The sequence below is a fragment of the Triturus cristatus genome, chromosome 11 (genome assembly GCF_964204655.1).
Source record: "Triturus cristatus chromosome 11, aTriCri1.1, whole genome shotgun sequence".
Taxonomy (NCBI): Eukaryota; Metazoa; Chordata; class Amphibia; order Caudata; family Salamandridae; genus Triturus; species Triturus cristatus.
In genome coordinates this window covers 117,382,521-117,408,487 of record NC_140594.1, presented here as the reverse complement: position 1 = coordinate 117,408,487, position 25,967 = coordinate 117,382,521, and the positions used below count along the sequence as shown (strand labels likewise).

Below are 25,967 nucleotides of genomic sequence, written 5' to 3'. Positions count from 1 at the left end.
TTCTCAAAGCCCTTAGAGGTCCACAGGGAACCTAACCGCTCAGACGCGTATAGTGGTGACGCCCGGGTCAAACGGTCCTTCCACCCCATAGCTGCATTGGCCGCGTGCCAGACTTGCACCATGACACGCGTGGGGCCCGTCCGACGAGCGTCGGGCGCGCTAGAATAGAGCGCTCGATTGTAGTCGCCACCTGGCAGGAGCATCTTGTCCATTTCGAATGCCGGGTTTAAGGCGGGCCCGTATAGGCCATGGTTAATTGCAGCGAGCTGGGAGGCCCAATAGTACCGTTTAATATCCGGGAGGGCAATCCCCCCGTCATACCATGGGAGCGTCAGCTTCGCCAGGGCAATACGCGTCCTCCCGTCCCAGAACAGGCGGCGTTGCAGACTCTCCACCTCACGGTAGTAGCGCGCCGGGACTAAGTCCATAGTGTTCTGCAAAGCGTACAGGAAACGCGGCAGAGACATCATCTTGAACAATGCCGCCCGGCCGAGCGGCGAAAGCGGCAGGCGCCGCCAGCGTGCGACATCTACCCGCAGGCGCTGGAGGGGGGGAAGCAGGTTCCGTTCATACCGGGCCTCCGGGTCCAGAGTAATGAAGACACCCAGGTACCGAAATCCCTGCGGGGCGATCTGGATCGGACAGCCCCGCGGGAGAATAGGAGCCTCCCCAGAGAGAACATACACGCACGATTTAGCCCAGTTGATGACGAGACCGGAGTTACGACCAAACGAGTGTAAAACATCAACCAGCACTATAAGTGATTTACGTGGGGAGGCTAGGTACAGAAGGATGTCATCAGCGTATAGGGATACGCGGTCCTCATACTCGGGGGTCCAACGGAGACCATGGATGGAAGGCTCCCACCGCAGCCACTCCGCCAGGGGCTCCAAGGCGAGCGCAAAAAGAAGCGGCGACAAGGGACAGCCCTGTCGCGTGCCCCGGCCCAGCTCAAACGGGGCCGATACTCTTCCGTTCACGACCACCTGCGCCAATGGGCCCGAATACAACAATTTGACCCAACTGATGAATCCTGGGCCAAATCCGAACTTCGCAAGCATCGCCCAGATGTATGGCTACTCAAGCGTGTCAAACGCCATGGTGGCGTCCAAGGACGCCAAAATGGCCGGTTCCCGTATAAATGGGACGCGCGCGAGCACCCCATGCAAACGCCGCAGGTTAAGGGCTGTGTTGCGATGGGGAATAAAGCCAGACTGGTCCTGATGAACCAGATCTCCCACCACACCGACCAGCCGATTGGCCAGTACCTTGGCGAGAATTTTGGGCTCCGCATTCAGTAGTGAGATAGGCCGATAAGAAGTAACCCGGTCCCGAGGTCTCCCTTCCTTGTGGATCACCACGATTGTAGCCAGACGCTGGTCAAGCGGGAGGGAGCCCAGCGAGTGGGCCGCCAGGAACATTGCGCGGAGGTGAGGCGCCAATGTATCCGGTCGCAGCTTATACAACTCGATAGGGATACCATTCGGGCCCATGGCCTTGCCAGAAGCGACCGAGCGTATGGCGAGGGCGATTTCGTCGGAGGTGGGAGCGGCGTCCAGCGACACCCTGTCCTCCCCGGAAAGGGAAGGCAGCGCGATATCCCTGAGCAGGGCACGGGAATCCTCTTCAGAGCAAGAAGAGACCAGGGAATACACCTCGCGGAAATAATCCGCGAAACAGGAGACAATTTCTTCTGGCTCAGTTACACACACACCATTCGTTTTCTCAATCAGCGGGACCACACGATTCGCTCTCTCCTTTTTATCCAACCACGCTATCAGTTTACCAGCCTTATCACCCACATCATACAGTCGCCCCTGTTGCTCTCTACTAAGGCCCCTGGCCGCCTCCGTAACGAGGGCCCTATAAGCCACTTGTTTGAGCTGGAGGACATGTAGTGCAGCATCCGTCACCCCATCTTCTAGATTACCCTCCAACTCAGCTATTTCAGCCTCCACCCGTGTCACCTCCTCCCGCTCGCGCCTCCGGGCGTGGGAAATAAGGGATAGGGCCTCCCCTCTGAGTACTGTTTTGAAGGCCTCCCACAGGGAGATAGCCGAAGGCACTGACCCCACATTCTCATCAAAATAGCGCTGGAGGGATTTAATCAAGTCAGCGCGAATGGTGGGGTCGCGCAGGTACCAGGAATTGATTGGGACCACCCTGCTCTCACCCCTCGGAAAGACATCGAAATGCAACAGAAGCGGGGAGTGGTCCGAGATACCCCGTGCCAAATGGCGCACCTCCCCCACCCTCCCGACATAGGCCGCCGGGACAAGGACATAATCAAGCCGTGAGAGACTACCATGGGCCCCCGAGTGGAAAGTGTATTGCAGCTGCGTGGGATGTTTTAAGCGCCAGCAGTCCACCAATCCCAGTGTATCCAAGAGGCCGGATAGCCACGCCTGTGCCCGGGGGAGGTCCCTAGGGGGGTGACGATCCACAGTCCCAGAAACCACCGCGTTGAAATCCCCCCCCCCACCACCAGAAGCCCCCCCGGAAGGCCAAGGAGGAGGCGCCCCAGGTCTGCAAAGGTGGTCGACTGCAACCCCGGGGGGACGTACACTGACACAAAGACAACCACTTTGCCCTCCATTCTCCCCACCAAGACAGTGTAACGTCCCCTATCATCGTGGAGCACCTCATCAATTTCTAACGGGAGCGAGTTCTTTACCATGATACCCACACCCCTCGAGCCTGACGTGAAGCCCGAGTGGGCCACGAGGCGGTAGCCACGCCGATTCATGGCGCAGAAGGAATTGCCAATAAGGTGTGTCTCCTGCAGAAAGACTACATCGGGCGAGAGTCGCTTCAGATACTGTAGGACCACACCTCGTTTGATCCTGTCCCCCAGTCCATTAACGTTCCAAGACAACAAAGTTAATTCCCTACCCCCCATCGTACACAGAAACCATCATTCGTCCCCCCGAGAGCACAGTAGAACCAACACAAAAAAAGGGTTGCCTTGTGATAATAACGAACAACACCCCATCCCTGCCCACCCACCCCAACAGAACTCCCCCCTCCCTGCACCCCTGCATGAGCCCAGACAGCCCCCCCAACGTGCAGTGTGCCTGTCGCCCCATAGATAGTTAAACTAACTAGACCCCCAGAGGAGGAGGGAGAACCCCCAAGAGACCCCACACAACCTCCATAGGAGGGGAACTTAAGCAAACCGACGTATGGTCAAAAGTGGCATCATTTTTGTCCCGAGCGAGGCCTAATATTAGTCCCTCAGTCTTGATCCGGCGAGCCCTCTCCCCCGGCCGCTCCCCCCACGCCACCCCGATCCCGATCCCCAGACAGAGTATCCAGCCAGTCCCCGGCCGCTTCGGGACGATCAAAAAAGTGCGTGCGACCATCCACCTCCACTCGCAGCTTAGCTGGGAAAAGCATGGCGTATTTGAGGTTTAGGTCCCGAAGACGGCGCTTCACACCGAGGAAGCTCAGTCTCTGCTTCTGGACCGCAGGGGTGAAATCAGGATAGAAATTAATGTCCATATTGTCAAGTCTAATCGGTCCCTGTAGTCTGGAGGATTGCAGGATAGCGTCTCTGTCCCGAAAATTAAAAATCCGGGCGATGAGAGGTCTCGGAGCGGCTCCGACCTTAGGCCTTCCCCCGGGAACCCTGTGGGCCCTCTCCACAGCAAAGAATTTACTCAGCCCCCGTGGCTGGAGATGGGTAACAATCAGGTCTTCCACGAAAAGGTCCGCCGCCGCCTCCTCACGTCCCTCAGGCACCCCGATGATACGGATGTTGTTCCTCCGGGCCCGACTCTCGGAGTCCTCCAGGCGGCGATCCATCAGCGCACTCGCCCGAGCAAGCCGGCGCACCTCCGTTTGTAGGGCCGCCACATCTGTCGTAAGGCCCGATGCGGTGTGGGCCAAAGAATCGACTCGGTCGTTGGTCTTGGAGAGATCGGCCCTTACCAGGCCAACATCCACGAGGACCGAGTCGATCTTCTGCGCCAGTGTATCAAAACGCTGGCCCACCGAGGCCTTCATCTCGGCGATGGCGCCCATGACATCCCGCAGAGTCAGATCCGTGGGCAGATCGGGGGCATCAGTAGGGCCCTCAGGGGACCTGCGTGGCACCTCGGGAGATCCCTTCTGGAGGGTATATCGATCCATGCTGTTGGACTGATGGGCTGCGCCACGCCGGGTCGATTTTATCTTTGCCTGGTCACCATCTTGTTTCGTGGCCATGGTCCCAGTCTCCCGGTCGCACCAGCCACGTCGTGAAGGGCGGGCAAGCCGGTCCACGGGCTCCGGGGGGGTGCCACCCCAGATCTGCGGGGCGGATCACAGCCGGCGGGCAGGCAGGGTCCCCCGGCGAGGCCACACCAACACACAAAGCCCCACGACCCAACCTCGCAGAGACAGCAAGGGGGGTGCGAAAGCGAAAGTTAAAGTGCGGGGTACGCGAGCCACCAAGCCCTGCCCGCCGCTGTTGTTCACTTTGTCACTGGATCGCCCCACAACGCAAATCCGGGGTTCGGCTAGGAGAAGGCCGCAAACCTCAATCGGTGCTAAAGCCGGTGTCCGAGGTCCGATTTGGAAGCGGAAAACAGGCGCCACCTCAGCTCAGGCTCACCAACACAGTCCCCTCATCTAGGACAGGATATGTTCAGGATAGTCATAGGAGGTCGCGGAGGTCCTCGGGAGCCTCGCACCTACGCGGCCATCTTGGTTGCGCGCTAGGCTCCTCCGCCAACAAATACATTCTTGGCATCAATAATTTTTTCAACGAAAGGCTGAACACTTCTTTATTTTAGTCCACTTTGTCTCTAAGTTTCCTAATATGATTACTGCCAAATATACTTTTAATAAATACAGATAGAGAGGTTCCTAGCATTTCCGTCGTAAAAGGTTCAATGCAAATTGCTTATGATTTTGTTAATCTGTTTTAAATCCACATTTAACAGACTAACTGGTCTATAATCCATACATTTACAAACATCCCCTTGTGGTTTAGGTAACAGAGAGGTTTATCCAGTGGAAATACTAAAAGAACATGATTTGATTTTTCAATATGTAGTTAAATTGTAATAGTAACTGCCTGAAAACTCTTTTTTTCAGAAGTGAAGTCATTATCACTATGTGATTTTTCCATTCTTTAGAAGCTAAATTGCAGTTTTGATCTCAGCTATGAACATAAACCTATATGGATTGCTTTAGAGAAATTGACAAACAATAGCATTAATTTCCTCAAATTTAAGTCACCATTTCATAATAATAGAGCTTGCAAACCATATCCTTAATCATTTATTGTATCCTTCAATAGTAGTATCTCACCAGAATCCTCAACAGTAGAGCATACCCTCCTGGAACTTTCAATCTTTTTAAACCTAGGTTCTCATAATTTGTCAATCTTATTTTATGTTCTCAGAAAGCATGTTGGGTAACAAAAATGTGTCTATTCCACCTTTATGTCCAACAATTGATTCAGTTCTGTCCAGTTTTAGGCTACTAAGGAGCACATGCACTGTCTATTGCAAGCCATAGTGTGGTTTACCAAGAACATAGAGGGGCGTGCCATGCAACAGTTGATGTTGTTGCACCAAGGATATTGTGCTGCAAACTAAATACTTATAAGGTCCCAAAAGCGAGACCTATTGGCTATACCAATGCTTGTCTTTGACATTGCTTTTGTGGGGGGCAGGTAGGTGCACACTGCTACTGGGTAGCTTTCTTCTCTCTTTCTGCATCCTTGTGCATTCTTTATTTTCTTAATTTACTGTTTTAACATGGCCGTCTGCGAATTTCAAATGGTAAGTTAAGAATTCAGTATTTAAAAAAATTCCATGATGGCTACTGTGCCGGAGTACTTAGGTGCACAACCAAGCGGGCATGTTAGAGTGATTAACCTTAAAACTAGCTAGTGGAGGCAGAGGCAAGAAAAGGAAGGGGAAATTGGAAGGGGTTCTGGCTCTGGGAACTAACAGGAAAGTCACCCTTATTCTTCCTCCGTTCCCCTGTATGCCTGTGCTTGACACCCTAGAGACAGAGTTCACGTGCCTGTATGTGGGTCCAATCTAGGGTGCCCTTTGTCAAGGGACGGGGGTGAGGGCTGAATAAAGGGTGTGACTACCAAGGAAGGAAAAATGTGGCAAAAGACATGTCGGTGGTCTTCATATGGAAGGTATATGTAAACTTTGTGTATGACATGAGTGTTTGAGGACTGCATGTTTCTCAGGGCTCATGGTGGGATTCATTTTACACTCCACATGTCTGTAGCAGCCTTACGTGGTGGACGGCTTTGTGCGTGGTCGCTCAGTGGTCTGCTGACCTGGATGTCCTTGGTGTACTCCGGGCTTTCTGGTACCTCCCTAAGTGTTAGTGTTCCTATGTGTGTAGGTGTTTGTTGTAGTGCTTTGGGCGTCTAATGGCCTTTGTCTTTTTACATTAAGCTTCGTTCCATTTTAACAATCTCCATCTTTCCAGGCGAAAAGCAATGATGACCTCTTAGCCGGAATGGCCGGTGGACTAACAGTGACCAACGGTGTCAAGGGAAAGAAGAGCACTGGCACCTCTTCTGTGTCCACAGGCACCATGACCACTCAGGAGGGCAAAACCAAGAACAGCACAGGTACTGCTGGGGGAGAGGTGTGGTGGTGGGGCTATCGTATCACGATTAGAGAAGTGTGCAAAGCCAAGAACAACTCAATAGCATGATTTTGATGGTGGCTACTGAGAGGAGGGAAATGGGAAATCCCAAAACTACTCCGGTCAAGTATGAGGGATGATGGTGAAGTGTCCTGTGGCCGACAGCACAGCGATCATGGTACTACACAGGTGGACGGGGTTCGAGGTGGAGCCAGTGCACTGGGACTGCACTGGAATGCAGAGCTTACATGGGAGTGGGTGCAGTGCCCGCAGTCCAGAATCACTCACAATGGCGAGGCTGAGAACAACACAGCACCAATAAGATTGGAGGGCGAGATGGGAGGGGTTGCCATTTATCAGAACCATTCAAAGGAGCAAACATAGACAAGGCCATTAGCATTATGTGAATGGGGGCAACGGTCACAGTCTACCATGCTTACTAAATTCAGCAACAGCACACATGCAGTAAGTGGGAATGACCGCAGCTGCTCCCCCGCGCCTTGAGAACCTCACGGGTGAGTAGCATGCTTATTATAACCCTGATTGATTGATTGATTGATTGGGATAGTGGTTTGTCTGTATGTGGCAGGATATCTTTTTTGAGGATACTGCCAGTGTACATGACTACTTAGGAGGGCACAGGCAAGAACATCACCTATATCATATGGAGAAGGATGGATGGGGTAGAAATCATTAAAGACACTTTTACAGGTCTGGAAGACAGGAAAACTTCCGAAGTGATGGCAGATCAAGCTGCCTGTTGGACCTTTTTCGATCACTGTGGTGTAGATGATGCCAATGAGCCTGAGGTGGTACTCTCTCACTATTCCTGTTGCTTTTTTTTTTGATAATCACATTTTTATTGTTTTGACAGCAAACAACACCATCAAATCAGCATTAGACACGGAAGATGACAATTCACAGCCAATTACAGGACATAACATATCATAATTCCCGACTCTTTAAGGCACAATATATATATCGGGTAAGTACTTTACTTTCACTACTCCATGGTACCCAGCCATTTACCCCACACCCTGCGATACTTTTTGGGACACCCTCGTGCCTGGTATAAGGTTTTTTCTTGGGTCGTGCACCAGTCTATCCCCCTTCGCCATTTCCCTGAGCAGGGTGGATCTGGACACTTCCATGCCGCAGCTCTGTCTTGCTTGGCCACTACCATTGCCGTATTGAAAAATAACTTTTCATTTCTGGACCCATCCAGCCGAGAGTGTCTTGAGGGACTTCCCACCCTAAGTTTTCTGTGAGCTTCTCCTCGATATCTCCCCAGAATCACGCCAGGTGTGGACAGGCCCAGACCATGTGGAAAAAATCAGCCGGATCGTGGCCGCATCATGTGCAGGATGCGCTCGGGTACAGGCCCACCCGATGGAGGCGCAGGGGGTTAAGTAGGAAGTGTGCAAGTAGTATAGTTGGATCAATCTGAGTTTGGCTGACGCAGTGACCGTCTTTGGCGTCATAAGGGCATCACACCATTCCTCCTCATCGAGCGGACCCACCCACTCTTCCCATTGGCTTTGCAGCCTATCCAGTGTGGTGGGGGTGTTGTTAACCAATGTTCGATAAATGCGAGAGATACCCTCTTTGCCTAAATCTCCCAGCATAGTCTGTGCCTCGGGGGGCTATATTCAGGAATCTTTGTGTCATCAGTGATGTGCATATGGAGGGCATGTCGCAGCTGCAAGTATTAATAAAATTGAGATGGGTGCAGGGGATAACGGGTTCGGAGGTCCTGAAAGGAGCGCATATGGCCTCTTGCCCACAAATCCCCAAGTTGTGAGATTCCTATGACATCACAGGATCTAAAACCTTGCAACCCACTAACCTCTCGTAGCCAAGTGCCATGCCGGGGAGGCGTGCACTGAGTCAGCCTGCGTGTCCACTGAGTATGACGTAGTGCAGCCCTCCAGGCCAACAGTACAGAGCGCATTACGTCTGGTAAAAGGGATGGAATGGACCCCCCATACATCAGTGATTGGATTTTGGACGAACCCAGTTCGCTCAGTTTGAGCCGGTAAGCAGGGTCTGACCAACCCCCATTAAGCCAGTCGTGTATGATCAGTAGGCGCGTGGCCAGGAAATATAGATATAGATGCGTCATCCCCATACCCCCGTCAAATGAGGGATTCCGACATAGGGTCAAGTTTCAGACGTGCCCCCCCCCCCCCTTCCCCACCCCCACCCTCCAGAGAAATTTGGTGGCCATACTGTCCAGTTCACGAAACCAGGCCCTTGGAAAGCAAAAAGGGGTGTTCTGGAAGACATATAGGAACCTTGGGAGAATCATCATTTTAAACAAAGCGACCCTCCCCAGGGGGTTCAGAGGTAACGCCTGCCACTTCTGAAGATCCGCCTTGGCTTTGTTCACCAGTGGGGCGATGTTGAGGGACCAGCCCAGCTCGGGAGGAGAGCAACCCATATCCCTAAGTATTTAAATGATTGACGCCGAATCGGTATGTTGGATTATCAATCGTAACAGTCTCTAGATAGGTGTAAAGGGACCAGGACCGACTTATCTGGACTGCAAGATCTGGAGGCATTGAGGGCCAGACTGTGCAGGCTCAGCCAAGAAGATTAGAACATCATCAGCATATAGAGCGATCTTGTCTGCCTCCGTGTTAGGCCATTCCCATCCCCGAATACGACCCTCGGGCCGCACCAGGGATGCCAGGGGTTCCTTCGCCAGGGCGAAAAGCAGGTGCGAAAGGGGGCAGCCCTGTCTCGTTCCCCTCTGAATGGGGAATGCCTCTGATAAAACCCCATTGACTAAGACTTGCGCCTGTGGATGGGCATATAGGACGCGGATCAGATCCCGAAAATGGGGGCTGAATCCCATCCCGGTCAGCTCGTCGGCCAGATACCTCCAATCCACGGAGTCGAAGGCCTTCTCGAAATCTACGAGAAGGATCGCCAAATAGGGGGTGAGCAAGTGACGGTGAGCCAAGGCCAGATGCAGCCTCCGTAGACAGTGCCGGGTACGCCGCATGGGCATGAATCCACACTGGTCTGGGTGAACCAGTAGAGACAAGTAGGGCTTCTGCCGCTGGGTGAGAATGGTGGCGTATAATTTAACTTCTCTGTTGATAAGAGTGATGGGACGGTAGTCGGCGCATTGACTGGAAGGTGGTTGAGATTTCGGTAGGACCACTATGGTGGCTATATCCGTCTCAGATGGGAAGGAACCCTTTTCCAGTGCCTCATCGAACAAGTCGGCAAGACGCGGGACGAGAGTCTCACGGTATAATGCATAGTATTCTTGGGGGAGGCCGTCAGGGCTCGGGGTCTTACCCGATGAGGTGTGAGGGTTATTGCCTCGTTAATCTCTCACGAGAGATAGGGTGGTCCAAATCCTCCTGTTAGCCGAGTTCAGCCGAGCAAGACGAACGCCTCCCTGTTCGAGTAAGGCAGAGAGCGACAGTTGCGGGGTCCGTTCCGCGTAGAGTTGTTGATAGTAGGAGACAGAGGTGCGAGCCATCGCCATCGGAGATTGGTGCATCACTCCGTCCCGATCCGCTATTTCAGGGATGATGCGGCTCGCCCTAGGATACGTGGCTAATCTATGAAGAATCGTGCCATTCTTGTCGTCCCAGCCATACACTCTCGCTATTGAAGATCTCCAGAGAAGCTTGGCAGCATCTAGGGATAGCTGCCGGATCTCTGCCCGAAGATGAGTAAGTTGTTGAATTCGGGAAGTGTCGTCGGCCATTGGAGGGGATTGCTCGAGGCGTAACGCCTGCGCCTCCCGCGAGGTGATCTGTTGCAGTTGCGCCTGTCACTGTCGTTTGAGTTGGCCCTTAGCGACGCCCAGGATGGTGGCCTTACCCGCTTCCCATAGGATACCTGGAGAAGATACCGATCCATCATTGGTTAGAAAGTACTGTTTAAGCTCCGTCCCCTCCACCTTTTTGAATTCCTTATCTTGAAGGAACCAGGCGTTCAGTCTCCATGTCTGGCGTGCCGAAGGGGGGGGAGCCCCTGTGCTAAGAAGCACCGAAGAGTGGTCGGAGATACCCCTGGGGAGGATACGGACGTCCTGAATCATGGTGAAGTCAGTCGAAGGGACAAAAATCACGTCTATGCGCGCCTGCGTGTCTGGTGCTGCAGAGGTGTGGGTGAATTGAGCGGTATGAGGGTGCCAGGTGCGGCAAGCATCGCAGAGGCCCAGGGACTCGGAACAGTTCTTTAATTGTTTCGCCTGCGCAGTTCTAGTGATAGATGGGGGGCCTGTCTTGTCAAAGTTTGGAGAGGAAACCGCGTTAAAGTCACCCCCGATGATGGTGGGGCCCAGGGGCAAGGTAGTCAGCAAGGCAGTGGTGTGTTTCAGGGTCGTCGCGAGCATCGAAGGAGGGGAGTAGACGGACACAAGATTAAGGGGAGTATCACCCACCGAGCCACAGAGGGCCACTGACAATCCTTGGGGGTCATGAATAACTTGTGTAAGCACAAAAGGCAGGGTGCTTTTCAGAAGGATGGCCACCCCGCGGGAGCCCCGAGTGCCACACTCTGTCGTGCTCATAGCGTGCCAGAAAGTGGCAGTGGTTGCCCAGCAGGTGTGTTTCTTGGAGTAGAAGTACTTCTATACCGAGGCGTTGTACATAGCGCAGGACAGCCATACGTTTAAGCCGGTCTAGGAGGCCATTAACGTTCCAGGCCCTAGGAACGGGTGTATCAGTCATGGCGGTTGGTGTGCGGAGTATAGGTGCGTGGCCCTTCAGAAAGTCGGGAGTATGCACGGGACCTCACGTCTGTGCCGGAGAGCGCATGTAGTGAAGCCGTGTCTGTCCCCTGTGGAATGGCCGCAGGGTGTCCCGTGGTAGCTGGAGCAACAAAACAACAATAAACAACAACCTAGGGAAAAACAGTCCCAAACTCCCCCATCCCTTCCCCCTCCCCCACCCTACACCCTATACTTCGAGAACGGAAGCATCTGTCGACCCCTTATTGTAACAAGTACCAAACTAAAACGCTCGGGTTAGGTTGCGTGGAGGACCCATCATATATGCGGATGGCAGTGTCTCGGCAGAAGAAACAGTGAAATAGAGCAAGAGAGTCTGCCATGGTTCAGAAACTCCCCTGAGGCTGGAGTTTGTCCCCACAGTGAGTACGCATTGGGCGGCGCCCGCTGGATCCTCAGAGAGTTGGAGTGCGGGAGAGGTCTGAGTCTACTCTCAGTGAGCCCCCTCGGGCCAATGACGAGGAAGCTCCAGGTAGACCGTCAGCTGAGTGGTTCCTGAGGCGGGAAGGAGAGCCCGACGGGCTTGAGGAGTCCCGGAGTATGTGGGCATCTGCGCTCAAAGATCTAGATCTTGCAGCTTGGGGCTGGTGCCTCCTGCAAGATTGCGTGCGCCTCCGACGCTGGTGCCGCGGCAACTGTGGCCTCGTGGACTGGGAGCCCGAAGACCTTGGGGACAGGTCACGCCGCTGGCGGAGGGGACGCTCCTCCGTCAGCCAAGTCCACGCTGCTTGGGGCGAATCAAAGAATTGAGTTTTGTTCTGGAAAATGACACGGAGGCGTGCAGGGAACTGAAGTTGATATTGCAGGCCCAGAGCTCGCAGTTTCTTTTTAACGTCAGTATAGGAGCGGCGGAGGTCTTGCACTTCTTTGGTATATTCAGGGAATACCATGACAGTGTGGTATTGGAATTTGAGGGGTCCTTGAGCACGCGCCTCGTGCAGGATGGCGCCTCGGTCCTTGAAGTTAAGGATTTTTTAATATGTTTAGGGCACGGTGGGGCTCCAGGCGGCGGTCTGGGCGCGACAGATCGATGCGCCCTCTCCACCATGAACCATGCAGAGAGGGCGTCCTTGGGCATCCATGACGCAAATCCGGCCTCGACAAAGGTGGATACCTGATTCGTCTCGACCCCTTCGAGGGTCCCCACTAGGCGGAGGTTGTTACGGCGTGCGCGATTTTCCCGCGTCCTCTGCGCGCCGATGCAGCTCCTTGGTGTGTGAGCGGAGATGAGCCACGTGTTCTTTCATTTGTAGGATATCATCCTCTGCCGTTGAAAGGCGAGATTCAGCCTCAGCAATTCGGGCCGTAATGTTGCGGAGGTCCTGCCGAAGGAGGGATACGTTCATCTTGACCTCCCTGATCTTCCCTTCAACTGACGCCTGTGAGGCGCTAATTGCTTGTAGAATGGTAGTTAGGTCATTGCCCTGAAGAGGGGGGCCCCTGCAGGCTGCCCAGGGGGCTCATGATTGGAGGTGGTGAACTGGTCCATCTTCGTTTGTGTAGGGGCCGGTGTGGACTTGGGGGCCTTGTCTCTCGCCATGGTCGATGTCAGGGCGCTCCTCCGCTAGAGCTCCATGGGCCAGATGAAGGAGACCAGAGACTGTCAAACACCCCAGTCAAGGTTATGTGGCCCCACCCGGAGCAAGGGCCGCAAGGCAGGGGTGCAGCCCTTATGTGAAGGACAGACGGAGGTGGGTCCAGCCACGCCGGTTCTCAGGGACGCCCCCAATGCGGCCAGTAAGGACCAGGGCCACGGACAGGGGGATATGAGTGCCTGCGCCGGGCAGAAGCGCAATAGAGCCTTCCTGAGGAAGAAGTGGAGAGGCCAGTACTACGGGGGGCCAACACCTCAAGGGCTCAGGGCGAAAGGGGAGGCCCCGGCTGTCGGATCCCGGGCAGTTCACTCAACGCAGCTGATTCCACCTTCAGTGCAGGCGGCCAATGCCCCACATCTGATGCCGCTACCAGGGGTTGTGACGATACTCCACCTTCGCCTCACCCACCTGCCACGATGATGGCGGAGAGGTCCACCCCGGCGAGAAGACGTCCCTGGAGGATCAGGCCAGGCTGCCTGGAGATTGCGCCCAGGAGAAGCAGCTCCAGGAAATGGGTATACGCCAGGGGGCGGGGGGAACCGGCTGATCCCCACGCTGCCCTGCCGCCCGAATTGGCTGCCGTAGGAGGAAGGAGCGCCCCGCATACGCAGGGACGGGGGCCCGGGGACAAGGCCTATCCCAGGCCCAATAGGTAGCAGTGGAGTCGGGCCATGGTCACCGTATGGTAGGTATAGGCTGCTCGGCCCCCCGCACACTCAGCTCCAAGGTCAGAGAGGACTCAGATCAGGAGCGGACGGAGGTAGATGAGGCCTGCTGTCAGACTTGCGCAGCCGAACTGCAGCCACACCGCCCCCGGATCAGCCGGGTTCCAGGATTACACTAGCACGGCAGACCAGAGGGGTCCAGGGACCCCATTGCTCCAGGCACAACGAGGTGGGGGGGACCTCCGGCGCCGCAGCCCCACGCGGAAGCCGATCCCTGACCTCACTCACCGGGTGACGCCTCGTCTGCAAGCTCCAGGCAGGCCTCGGCAGTTGGGAGCGGTATGCCGGCGCGCTCTCCCGGGATGCTGCTCACTGTCCCAGAATGCGGCCTTCAGCACCTCTTCATCCGCGCACCAGCCGATCCCACTGGTCGGAACTTGAAGGCCAGAGCCCCCAGGCGGACGTCAGCCCCAGCAGGCTCGCCGGCAGCGGGTGCAGGGGGCTGCCATTTTGTGCATGGAGGGTACCAGAGAACCGGCTCGTCGAGCCCGCCGGCGGACCACCGAAGCAGTTCCCCAGGGCCGGGTAACGCGCCAAGCAGGCTCCGCTGTCAGTAGGAGAAGCAGCGCCGGTCGGCGCCTCCAGGTGAAGGGTGCCTCTTTCACCACCGGCACGCCGAGGAGGCCGCCATGTTCCGTTCTCAGGGCCTCGTCAGAGCAGGAGCCCGGTATGGCGCCAGGAGCCCGGGACCAGTAGTCCGGACACACTGGGACAGTGCCGCCGCTCCGGGGATTCTTTGCAGGCAGGTAGGAAGTGTGGATGGCTGCCGTGGGCACCGGGATGCGAGGCGGATGGCGGAGGGGTCAGGAGCCCTCTTAGAGTGCGATCGCCTTCTTGATGCCTCAAGCCACGTCCCCATTCCTGTTGCTTTTTAAAGAAGAAATCCGCTCTTCATCCCTTCTCTCACCCTGTGATTGAAATTCATATGTCATTTCAATCCAGTGAAAATTATTAATTTATGAAGGTGCAGTTGATAGGCCCAGCAACATGGTGGGAGTGCGGGTGCGTGTTGAAAATTCCACCTGCATATTGTACTAGCCAGGTGGAACACCTTTTGCCTTTCAGTTACGGATTTCAACAGAGTGGCAGAACGAGTGCATAGTGTTGGGGGACATTTTTTTTATTCTTGCACCAATACTCATGGATTATCTGATATTGAGCAAATGTTGGCTCGTTCTATTCACAATATTTTGAGATTACAGGTTTTCTCATATTTCTTGTCTCGCGTTTAACCTTATAGCTCTTTACTCCATGTTTGAGATTCATTTTCATGAAATCAAAAAAAACTTTATTGCAAATTTGTTTACATTATTTTAAGCAAGTGTGAGACAGGACTTGGAGCTAGAAAGGGAGCACTTAATATAACATCGCCAGTACAGGATATACACTGTATTTAAAAGGCTACATGTTTTGCAGCCTTCCAGGAGCAACAAAAGAAGCACACCAGACACAGCAGTTGCTCAGGAACAAAATGAAATGTATTTGTTGGTACAATGCTTGTTGGCCAGCAAGGAAGAAGGCAATGCAGACAATGGTGTTCTGTCTCCTTCTTCCCTGAGTGACTGGTCTTTGGGCTTATATACAGTACAGAAATGCAACCTCAGTAGGACCGGTAAAGGACTCCGTGCCAAACATGGGCAACAGAGAAATGCAAGATAGGCACTGTGCCAAATATACAGATATGCAGTGTAGGCAGAAATGAACAACCTGATTAGCAAAACTAACTCGGAAGTCCGGAAAAGTAGTGAACTCCTAGTGGTCTCTGAACAGCTGTTGAAGCTTGTCCAGGCAAAGTCAGATTGGAAGCCTCTGCAGCTCCAGGCAGCTTGTTACAGGGTGAATCAGATAGTTCAGTAGGTTTGAGATCGTGTGGATAAAAACTTGAACCAAGTATGATATCTATGAAGTGCATACATATGGATATATATTTTTCTCAGCAATCCCCCTTTAGGATATTTATATCAAATAACAGTGTAAAAAACAATATATATATTTATATGTGGTAGAAACTTGGTAGTAACAATCTATCAATAAAATACATATCTTTCAATGGCATTACACAGTGATTAAATGAAATGCATATATTGTCACATAGGTACACACAGATAGGATAATCATTATTGAAACAGAGACAACATGATATACTAGTATCCAGTGCATTTATATGCTATATAGGTCAATAGCAATTAATTTAAATATTTCCTTATGTGCTTCCTCTACTTCCTTTTGTATTATGATATCAGCTGGTGGTCGTAATAGGATGGCACACACATTAAGGGACTGAAAAATACTTTTGCACTATGCAAAGCATATTTGTACAATGTTTTTTAGTCACTCAGTTCCAGGGCACTTTCTTTAAGTGTCAGTAATGTAAAGGCATGCAGCCTGCTGCCATCTGCTTCTCCTCCTGGTCCGCAGTCTTGTTCGAGGGCGGTATGACAGACCTGCCCTGCATTGTCATCTTCAGTCTATTTTTCTGCAGGTGCAAACCATCACCTTTCTTCAAGACTTCGTTTTGTGCTTCACTCAACAGCATCAGTTTGTGTCACCGTCCCTGTGACACTTGATGATGGGCCCTCAGCGTGGCTCTTGGGAATGGTCTGTCTTCTGTTTTTCTGGTGTGTTGCGCAGCTCCTCTGGTGACAGATGTTCATCTTTTGGGCCCTCAGTCTGAGGTGTTGGAGATGCAGCTTTATATCTTGTTCCATTAATCCATTCAGGGCGCCCTTTGACTGCTGTCTGAGTCACTAGGAGCACAATGTCGGCCCCAGTCTACCTAGAAATAAGAGAAACCTCTTTTATTCTTCTCACCATGACCACGTCTCCAGCTTTAAACAGGTGTTTGTGCCCCATCCATCCTCAGAACCCAGCTTCCTTCACCTGGAGATGGTGATACCTCAAGACCGCTGACAACTGTACAGCGTAGTCAGAAATGTTAGTGGTGCTTGGGACACTGTGAGTGGCAACCTCACCCCCACTGACATAGGCAGCCCCAACAGTACCTCATGGGGGAGTGGGGGACAAACACAGTCACTAAACCCCAAACCCCCCTCACCATAAGCCCCATCCAAACAATGTTTTCTAGGTTGTATGAGATCAACCGGTGGCCGGTGGGGCACTCCCACCTTCCCTATGGTGTAAATTAATCAAATGCCAACTGCACTAGTAAAACCGCATACAACCATAACAGAACAAGACTTGCGTGTAATAGGTAATAAGGGACTGCAGCAGTGGCGTTACAGTAGTTTTTCAGCTTTTAATGGTTGCATGTTATAAGTTGACTGTTTTTGTTGATCATGAAACTTAAGTATGGCAGTCCAGGGTTTCATATCAACTAAGGCAAAAAATATCTCTATTCAACCAAATCCATAGTTTATGCAGCAGGATACAACATCTATGCCTCCTCTAGGAACCTTGGAATATCTGATTAAAACACGAAACACAGAGAACATAATAAGAGGCACTCTCCAGACATAAGAAAGCTGCCACATTGGCTTTCTCAGAATAATTCCACTAGCTGACATAGGAAGAGTAGCTACCTGATCAACCCCTCACACATTTACAAAAAAACTACTGTGTGGATTTTCTTGCTAGGCAGCAAGCTCTAGTTGGTCGGGCAGTCCAATAGACCCCTTTTCTGGCATCTGCTCCATCCATAAGCTATATAACTTATTCAGAGGGACTTCTTTACAGCCTGTGCAGAGCATGTGTATCTACAGCAACACATGCTATGAATGTAAAATGTTCCTTCTCTCTCAGGGTTCGCCATTCATCCTGGAGCACTTCTTTACAATATATATTCCTTAATCACTTTTCATATCTGCTGAGCTGCAGCCTATAAGTCTACATTGGCCTCTTTCCTCCTACTCCATTTTACTTGAAAAAAAGGTTGGTGAATGAGATTTATAAGGAAAAATTACACAGCTCCTGGTAATTATCCTGTTTTTTTAATTCTATGATGAACCCTTTTTTTTTTTAAAGCTTATATTTTAACCTTCAGACAGAGCAATTTGCATTCATCATTTTTAAAACAGCCAAGTACATATACATCCATTGTTATTTAAAAGTAACCAGATACAGCTTAGTGAAGTTTTACTATATCATACATTTATCATATTGCCCTGTGTATATCTGAAATCAGATTGGGTCAACCTGTGCTTCATGTGTGAGCGTTCTCATTGTCTCCCACTCAGGTCTAGCGGTTGGGGGGAGCATATATTACCCTGATAGGTGTTTCATTTTCCTGTTGATCCATTTTTTTAAATACAAATTATAGCCAATATAACCTAATTTATAGGCTGCAAAAAGTTTTATTAAATCAAGTGCTAATCCTGGCCTTCCTGAAGGAAGGCGAACATCTACACTTAAGAATATATATTGTGAAGAAATGCTCCAGGATCCCCGCACATGGGTGGCACTATTCTGTGCTTAAGATATGAATGGAGAGCCACCAGAGAGAGAGAGAACTAGGATTATAGGTTAGAAACCATTGCTTATCCTGTAAGCATCTGTTCGTAGCGTGTGCTGCTGTAGATTCACATGTGCCCTCACTTCTCCACAGATCGTGTGGCTTTGGATGCAGATCTCTTCTTTCTATACACAAAAACCTTAACAATGTACATGTGCACCACACTCTTTCCACCACTCCATAGTACTCTCACCCGCTGGGCGAAAACCTAACATGGAGCCAGTGCCGATGCTCATTGCCAGCCTACCAAGCAGTCACCGTGTACTTTGTAATTCGAAAGACTCCTTCGAAGAAAAACAACTTGCAAACTTCCCAGCCCAACACTGAATGGCAGTGTTATGAAGAGCATGTGAATCTACATCACCACACACTATGAACATAGGCTTATAGTTTTAGTAACATATCCCTTATAGCTTTCGCCTACACGACCCTCAGCCTGTATTGCCCTGGAAGTTAAGATTCTGCTCTCCCCTTATGACGTTCTGCTGCAGCTTCTATACCTTCCTTAGAAATTGGTGAATGCTATTGAAACAACCAATCAATAGAGGAGATCTAATGCCCTTTCACCTACTTATGTTCCCATGAAACCTTGTTTACAGTTCAGGAACAATAATTGGAAAATCAAGATTTCAGATTATAATGAACCAAGCATAAAACAAAATATTCAAGCAAAGTGAAATATCACACTGCAGTGAAACAGTCTTTAGACAATACTGTCTACTGAGTATTGATATTTAAATGAACATGCATTTCAATAAATAAAATTTAAAAAGCAACGGTGAGTGCCTTTTGAAAAGGAAAAAATCTGAAGGTTATCAGCCCTACCTTCGGAGCTTTTGCAAGCCGTTGTTTTTCTGGTAGCAATACACTTCATTCCGATGGGAAAGTGAGGTACTTATCGGGGAATTTTGCCATATCCTGCCTTTTTCAAAGATTTTAATTGTGTGGGTGAATTAATTTCTTCCTAAGGTGCCTATGACGTTTTTAACCTGAAAAGTCTGTTCAATTGTCAGCTTTCTTTCTGCATCCATCTAAGGTGGAGAAAAACAATAGCTCAAGCTAGATGGTATCATGCATTAGCAAGTGCTATGAGGTAGCTACAGGAATAAATGCCCATTACCTGAGGCAGAGTGGCACCTACTGCTTTCCTAAGGAAGTTGCCCTTTTGCCAGCGTTGAAGGTCAGCTATTTGATCTTCTTACCATACTTTTGAAAAAAATTTAATTCATCTTTTTTTATATTGCTTAGCTTCCTATGCTTATAAGTGTCCCTTCTACTAAAAATGGTTAACATTGCTGGTTAATTTTTCAAAGCATAAAAGGAAAAAATGACATGCCTTCAGCAGTGCTATTTGCGATTGATACCATATTCCTAATGCAGATTCCTTGTCACTACTTGCCTCCTGTCTCATTTCTTTGATCTTCTGATGCCTACTTGGTTGGAAAATTCTGGGAACTGAAGGAGTTCAGTAGTGCTGTGCCAATAATCTGTTCAGCGCTGCACATTCTGTCAGGATCTTACAGTGCAAGTGTGTAGCTCAATCGTAAGTGACATCAGCTGGCCCAGTGACAGAAATTAAGAAAAAGAAAATGCAACCTGCCTGTTATAGGGAGGTTTTCAAGATAAAAGGCACTCTGAGTGCATGAGGTTTGTAACTTTCTCCTTGACTGATCAGTTAAGCTTTAACAACATTTAGTAGTAGCACAATAATTACTGTGAAAACACATTTCTAGGCTGGTAGTGGTATTCTAATTTATTTGCCAACCCATATTGTGTTAAAATATCCCTAGGTGGCATAGTAGACCATTGCCTTGCTATTTATTTGGTGAACTTATGGAGCACACAAATAATCATAAGGGTATCTTGAGGCTAAGAGATGGCTGCTTAACTGAGGGAGAAAGATGAATTTTTGGTAGTAGGACCACAGTTTGAAAAGTTAAGTGATCTGAATGTGAAAAGCCTTCCTTAACTTGGCTACTTGATGGGAAGAAACCGCCCCATTGGTGGAGTCATTGAATCTTGGGTAAAATCTGGAGGTGGCCAAGCAGATCAAAGAATTTAGGAGGGCAGATAGTAAGAAACGTCTTCTGAAAAAAGTCTTCTCCCCTGCTGTGTTAGTCTTTATGACCGATACATAGGCTATTGAAAGGGAAGAGCTTGGTATCAGGGACTCAAAATGTATTCAGATGATTAGAGAGGCTTGTGTGGAAGTCAAGGAGTAGTCTGGCGCTGAGTTGTAAACACTTTGGAGGCAAGTGATCAAGAAGAGAGGAAGTCCCAGACATAAGGCGTTCTAATCTCGCTGCAAATTCCACGTCTTTAGAAAGGGCCGGAAAGATGACAGCCTGTGCTTTCTTAAATGAAAGAAAAAAAGTTGACCTAACTTTGCTAATGTAAGAGCAAAAGAATAAAGCTATGACCAAAGATGGAGGTGAGGTTTGCAAACTACGGTGGCTGGATAAACAGGTGAGCCCAGAATGGGAAACCTCCAGTTGGCAGACAAAATAGAGGGAAGACGACCCCAGAATCACTGGTTCTTTTCAGTGTTGTACTTAAGAGAGTTCTTGTTCATCTAGCCCACAACCACAGTGGGATAACTGGAGGTTGTATGGTGTTATTTCCAAAACCCAAGCCATCCTTAGAATGGGGTCTGTGTTGTCTGCTGCTGTCTTTAATGAAAGGCCAAAAGTTCTAATTAGTGATGGCAGAATGAGGTTGTGCTGAGAGAAGAGCAATGAGGGACCTGGCTTGACAGAGTCATAAAAATGGACTGCAAATGGTCTAATTGTATGGCTTGGAATTGTCCTGCATGAAAGGTTGAAGGCCAGGTACAGGCTTTAGCTCAGATACTGGCCTTGTGCAGGCTAGAGATTAGAGATGCATGAGAAGACGAAATCCAGCAAGACCAGATTGGCAACTGCATTCTGATCTGTAAGGATTTTCAACTGGTCCAGAATTGACCCAAGAGCCACCACAGTATTGCACATACTTTTTTGCCCACAGGGTTCACATTGATGATGCCCACAAGGATTGTATATATTGCCTTAATCCCAATCATGAGGCAAAACCATGTAAAATCTACAGCACCTTTTCTTCCAAGACTCTCGGAGATAGAGAGGCAGACTTTTGTTTTGGCTAAAGAAGACTCAAGGAGCGTCTTCTGATGAGGAGAGAGACACTTCCTCTAAATCCCAGGTCGTCTGAAGGTCAGCCTGAGGAGGTAAAGAGACCTCACATTTGACCAAAGAAGCTCAAAAAAAGCGAAAGAACCAATAGTCTCCTCAGAGCTCATCATTCCTCATCATTCTGGGATTTCTAAGGAAAGAATGAATCCTTCCAAGCATAAATCCAGCCTTCGATCCTTATCAGCGTCGGTTTCACCGTCGACGTCAGTCTCTTCAGCTCCACTTACAACGACGACCCTCTCGTGGTCGAGACAGTCTACGGCTCCTATGACGTCGACTGCGAGCATCAAGGCACCGATGTCGTTGACATTATCTTCACCGTCGACGAAAGCCTCAGCGTCGAGATTGTCATTGTCAACGCCTGCGACATCTTCACCATCGACTACAGTCCCACCTTCGACGACTGCTCTGTCGTTGACGAACACACCGTCGACTAGCACACCGTCAACAACTACGATGATTTTGCGGTCGGCAGGGAAATTTGTGTGGCCGACGATCCCATAATCGATGGGCCCGTCGACGACCATTCCACAGATGCAATCCACACCGTCCAGATTGTCCCGAGTATCGCTGCGGCCTGGTTTTAAATCACCAGGCAAGATTTCGCTGTTGCTTCCAAGTCCCCTTCTAGACGCAGAAGAAACGGATGAGGATGATGGTCCCTTTGGGACTGCACATAGTCCTTCTGAACTCCATGTCAAGTGTCAAGAGGAGGATGAGGACTAGTTTGACGAGAAGCAGTACTACCAACACTATCCTGTTCCTCTTACTCAATATCAGCATTTTAAATATTAAGTTGATCCACCAAGGCAAGAAGCTGCTCAATTACCTTCCTCTTTAATTCAGGATTTACAGGCTATGCGCACAGATTATAGGAAAAGGTTTCCGCCACAGGAAGAACTCACTTCTGTGCCACCACCTCCATCGGTTGGTGTAGTACCATTTACACCAGTGCTGCCTACTCCTAGAATGACGCCACGTCCCATCATCCCAGTCCTAGAGAGGATCTAGCCTCTTTGGAAGAAGAGCCTGAAGAGGGTGAAATCCATGACCCCCCTCCACCTACTGGTGAATGGGATATATATATTTTGCCTACACCGTCTCCTCCTCCTTGTTGTCCTTCTGACTCACCTCCTGAGGACATTGGAGGATTTCATAATCTAATGGGCAGGGCCACATCAAGATTTCATCTACCTACAATAGTCTGACTGATTTGCATATGGCTGGGTTCAAACTGGAACGGCATGGTGAGCAAAAAAACGATGGATTTAGGCCCAGATCTCTGTACTGGGGTGAATGTATGACATTGTTCTGCATTCTGTCCATCAACTGTTGTTTTTGCACTCCTAGGATGACGCCACGTCCCATCATCCCAGTTCTCCTATTGGAGAGGATCCAGTCTCTTTGGAAGAAGAGCCTGAAGAGGGTGAAATCCATGCTACCCCTCCACCTACTGATGAATGGGATATATATATTTTGCCTACACCGTCTCCTCCTCCTCCTTGTTGTCCTTCTGACTCACCTCCTGAGGACATTAGAGGATTTCATAATCTAATGGGCAGGGCCACATCAAGATTTCATCTACCTACAATAGTCAAGCAATCAGATTGTTTCCTTTATGACTTTAAAGAACAGTCAAGGAAATCCATAAGATCTATACCCATTATAGACCACATTTGACAAGAAGGGCTTAATCTAATGAAAATACCGACTACTGTGGTGCCTGTATTGCCAAGACTAGATAAGAAATAACGAGCCATCCCAAACCGGATTCAGTGTCTCCCAAGCAGCTCAGAGACGATCAAAGAACCCTTCCACCCCCATCACGTCTCCATCGGACAAGGAAGCGCGCCGTTTGGATTCCATTGGTAAGAGATTCTCGTCCATGTCCGCTATCTCCGTCAGGGCTGCCAGCCAATGCTCTAGCTATTCTGGGCCAGTACGTTCGGCAGATGTGGTCTGACATCGGAGCCATGATAATGTTATACCGGATGAAAATAAACAGGAATTCCGTAAGATTTTGTCTGAAGTAGAGCGCACTGTGGCCGTAATTATAGACTGTGCTATGGACACAGCAACTTCTGGTTTTCGGGAACTAGCCGGAGCAGCTGTTTTAAGGCGCCATGGACGGCTTAGAGCAACCTCCTTTCGTCCAGAGGTGCAAACAAAAGTATTGTACATGGCTTACAATGAGGAAAGTCTTTTTGGTAAACACATAGGCAAAGCTATACTTGCCATAAAGAAGGATACAGACACAGCCAAAACTTTAGGCACCCTACAATATCGTAAAGTGCCCTTTCTGGTTGCACGAGGATGTGGATTTTCGGGCTATAGAGGCACTTTTCAGCACACCCAGTCTTATCAATCCTTCCAGCTGCAATATCTTCAGGGTTACCGACAGCAATCCTCTCGGCAGCCAACTACAGCTGGTTTCTCCAGGCAAGGCTCGCGCAGGAAACCAGCCTCACAATCATGCGACTCAGGTCGCAAACAGTGACTGTATCAGTTTACCAGTTGCTACTCCTCCAACCTCCCCCCCCCCCCCCCCCCCCCCCAAATTGGTGCAAACATTTCCCACTTTATCCATCAATGGCGCAATATTACAACCGACAAATGGGTCCTAGATCTCATATCTTATGGTCACATTCTGGAATTCATCAAGCGCCCACCAAACACTCCACCCAGGGGATCGTATCCTTCTCGTCTTCATTTACTAAAACAAGAAGCGAAAAATATGCTACTGAAAGGGGCAATAAAGGGTTCCGGTAGTACAAAGAAGAAAAAGATTCTATTCCCGCTTCTTCCTGATACGCAAAAAATCGGGAGAATGGAGACCCATTTTAGACTTCATATATCTGAACAAATTCCTAAAAAACCAATCCTTCAGAATGGTTACGCTCTCCGACATACTCGACGACTCAACAGCGGGGACTAGATGACATCGCCGGATCTAGAGGATGCGTATTTCTACGTTCCTATACATTTCAAACACAGAAAATTTCTACATTTTACAGTGGCTGGTGCCAACTATCAGTTCAAAGTCCTACCTTTCGGCCTCAAATCCGCTCAGCGGATCTTTACCAAGTTTCTGGCCCCAGTAGCAGCTGCATTACAGAATCAGGGTCACCAAGTATTTCCATATTTTGACGATTGGCTACTGAAAGCATCATCGGCTTCTGTAGCGGCTGCAGGTACGAAAGATTGCATGGATTTGTTCCGCAGATTAGGCCTGTCTATAAGCGAACCAAAATCATCGGTGTTCCCAAGCCAGACAATGGTTTTCCTAGGGGCAAACTTGGATACCGTTCGCAGCAAAGCTTTCCTCTCACAAGAAAGACAGGAACTGTTACAAACCTTGGCTCTCAAGGTGTCAAAAACAAATTACACTTCTGTGAGGACAAACAAATCTCTGCTGGGCATGCTTTCCTCCGCTATTGACCTAGTGCCACTAGCTCGTCTTTACATGAGACCTTTGCAAGAGGAACTACAGTGTTAGTGGATTCAAACTACGGGATCCTTTGACGACGTGATAACTATAACTCCACGCATGAGAGAGGCGTTCGTATGGTGGACTTTGAAGTCACATCTCTCGAAGGGCCTTTCATTTCTGCTTTTGGTCCCAAAATTCATAATCACCACCGATGCGTTCATGAAAGGCTGGAGAGGTCACCTCCAAGACCTTCAGATTCAGGGAAAATGGTGCTCTTCACAGCGTCAGATGCCTATCAACAGGCTAGAGTTAAAGGCCAATTTTCTCTCCCTGCAAGCTTTCCTCCCTCAGATCGAAGGTTCATCGGTGTTAGTTCGGATGGACAACACCACAAGCATATTTTATATCAACAAACAAGGAGGGACAAAATCTCTGACTTTCTCAGGACGCTCAGCAGCTTTGGAGCTGGCTGGCACTTCACAGAATATCCCTAAGAGCGGAACATGTGCCAGGGCTTCGGAATACTTTTGCAGACACCCTCAGCAGGAGTGGGAGCTCGAACAAGACCAACTGGACTGGATCTTCTCCCATTGGGTGAAACCAGCGCTGGACCTGTTTGCGACTCACATCAACTCCAAATGCCGGTTCTTCGCAAGCAGATCCCCCTCTCCCAAACTCTCGGGGGAAAGCCCTTTCGATGCGTTGGTGAGGAATTTATGCTTGCGCTTTTCCTCTCATTCTGCTGATACCCAGGGTCCTGACAAAGATGAAATTGGAACACTGCCGGCTTCTTCTTATAGCCCCTAGATGGCTCAGGTAGCACTGGTTGATGGAGCTTCTCCTCCTTTCGGAAGCCCAGCCCATCCGCCTATTACTGACACCAACCTTGTTAACCGGGAACCAGGGTCTAATGTGTCATCCGGATCCAGCATCTCTTTGCTTTCATGCATGGCGCCTGAATTCTTTGAGTTTAAGGATTTGACAATTGAGCAAGAGTGTAAAGACATTACCTCCAGATCTTGTGCGGAGAGCACAAACAAAATATACAGATTAAAATGGAAACCATTCTGCCTTTGGTGTCTCCAAAGCAAGGTGCATCCGTACCTTTAATCTCCAGAACAAATACAACTGTACTTACTGTCTTTGGCTAAAACTGGGCTGGTATATTCTTCAATCAAAGTTCACCTCGCAGCAATCTCCAG

At 49.9% G+C, this 25,967-nt stretch overlaps 1 protein-coding gene across 2 annotated transcripts in view; it reads left to right on the top strand.

The window, feature by feature from the left end:
- The window catches only part of SPECC1L (sperm antigen with calponin homology and coiled-coil domains 1 like), a 613,771-nt gene that overhangs the window by 174,085 nt on the left and 413,719 nt on the right, over window positions 1–25,967 (top strand). For both annotated transcript variants that reach the window (XM_085634686.1, XM_085634685.1), the window contains one exon: window positions 6,445–6,589. In XM_085634686.1, coding sequence (XP_085490812.1) covers window positions 6,445–6,589 — 145 coding nt within the window. The remainder of the gene's footprint in view (window positions 1–6,444; window positions 6,590–25,967) is intronic.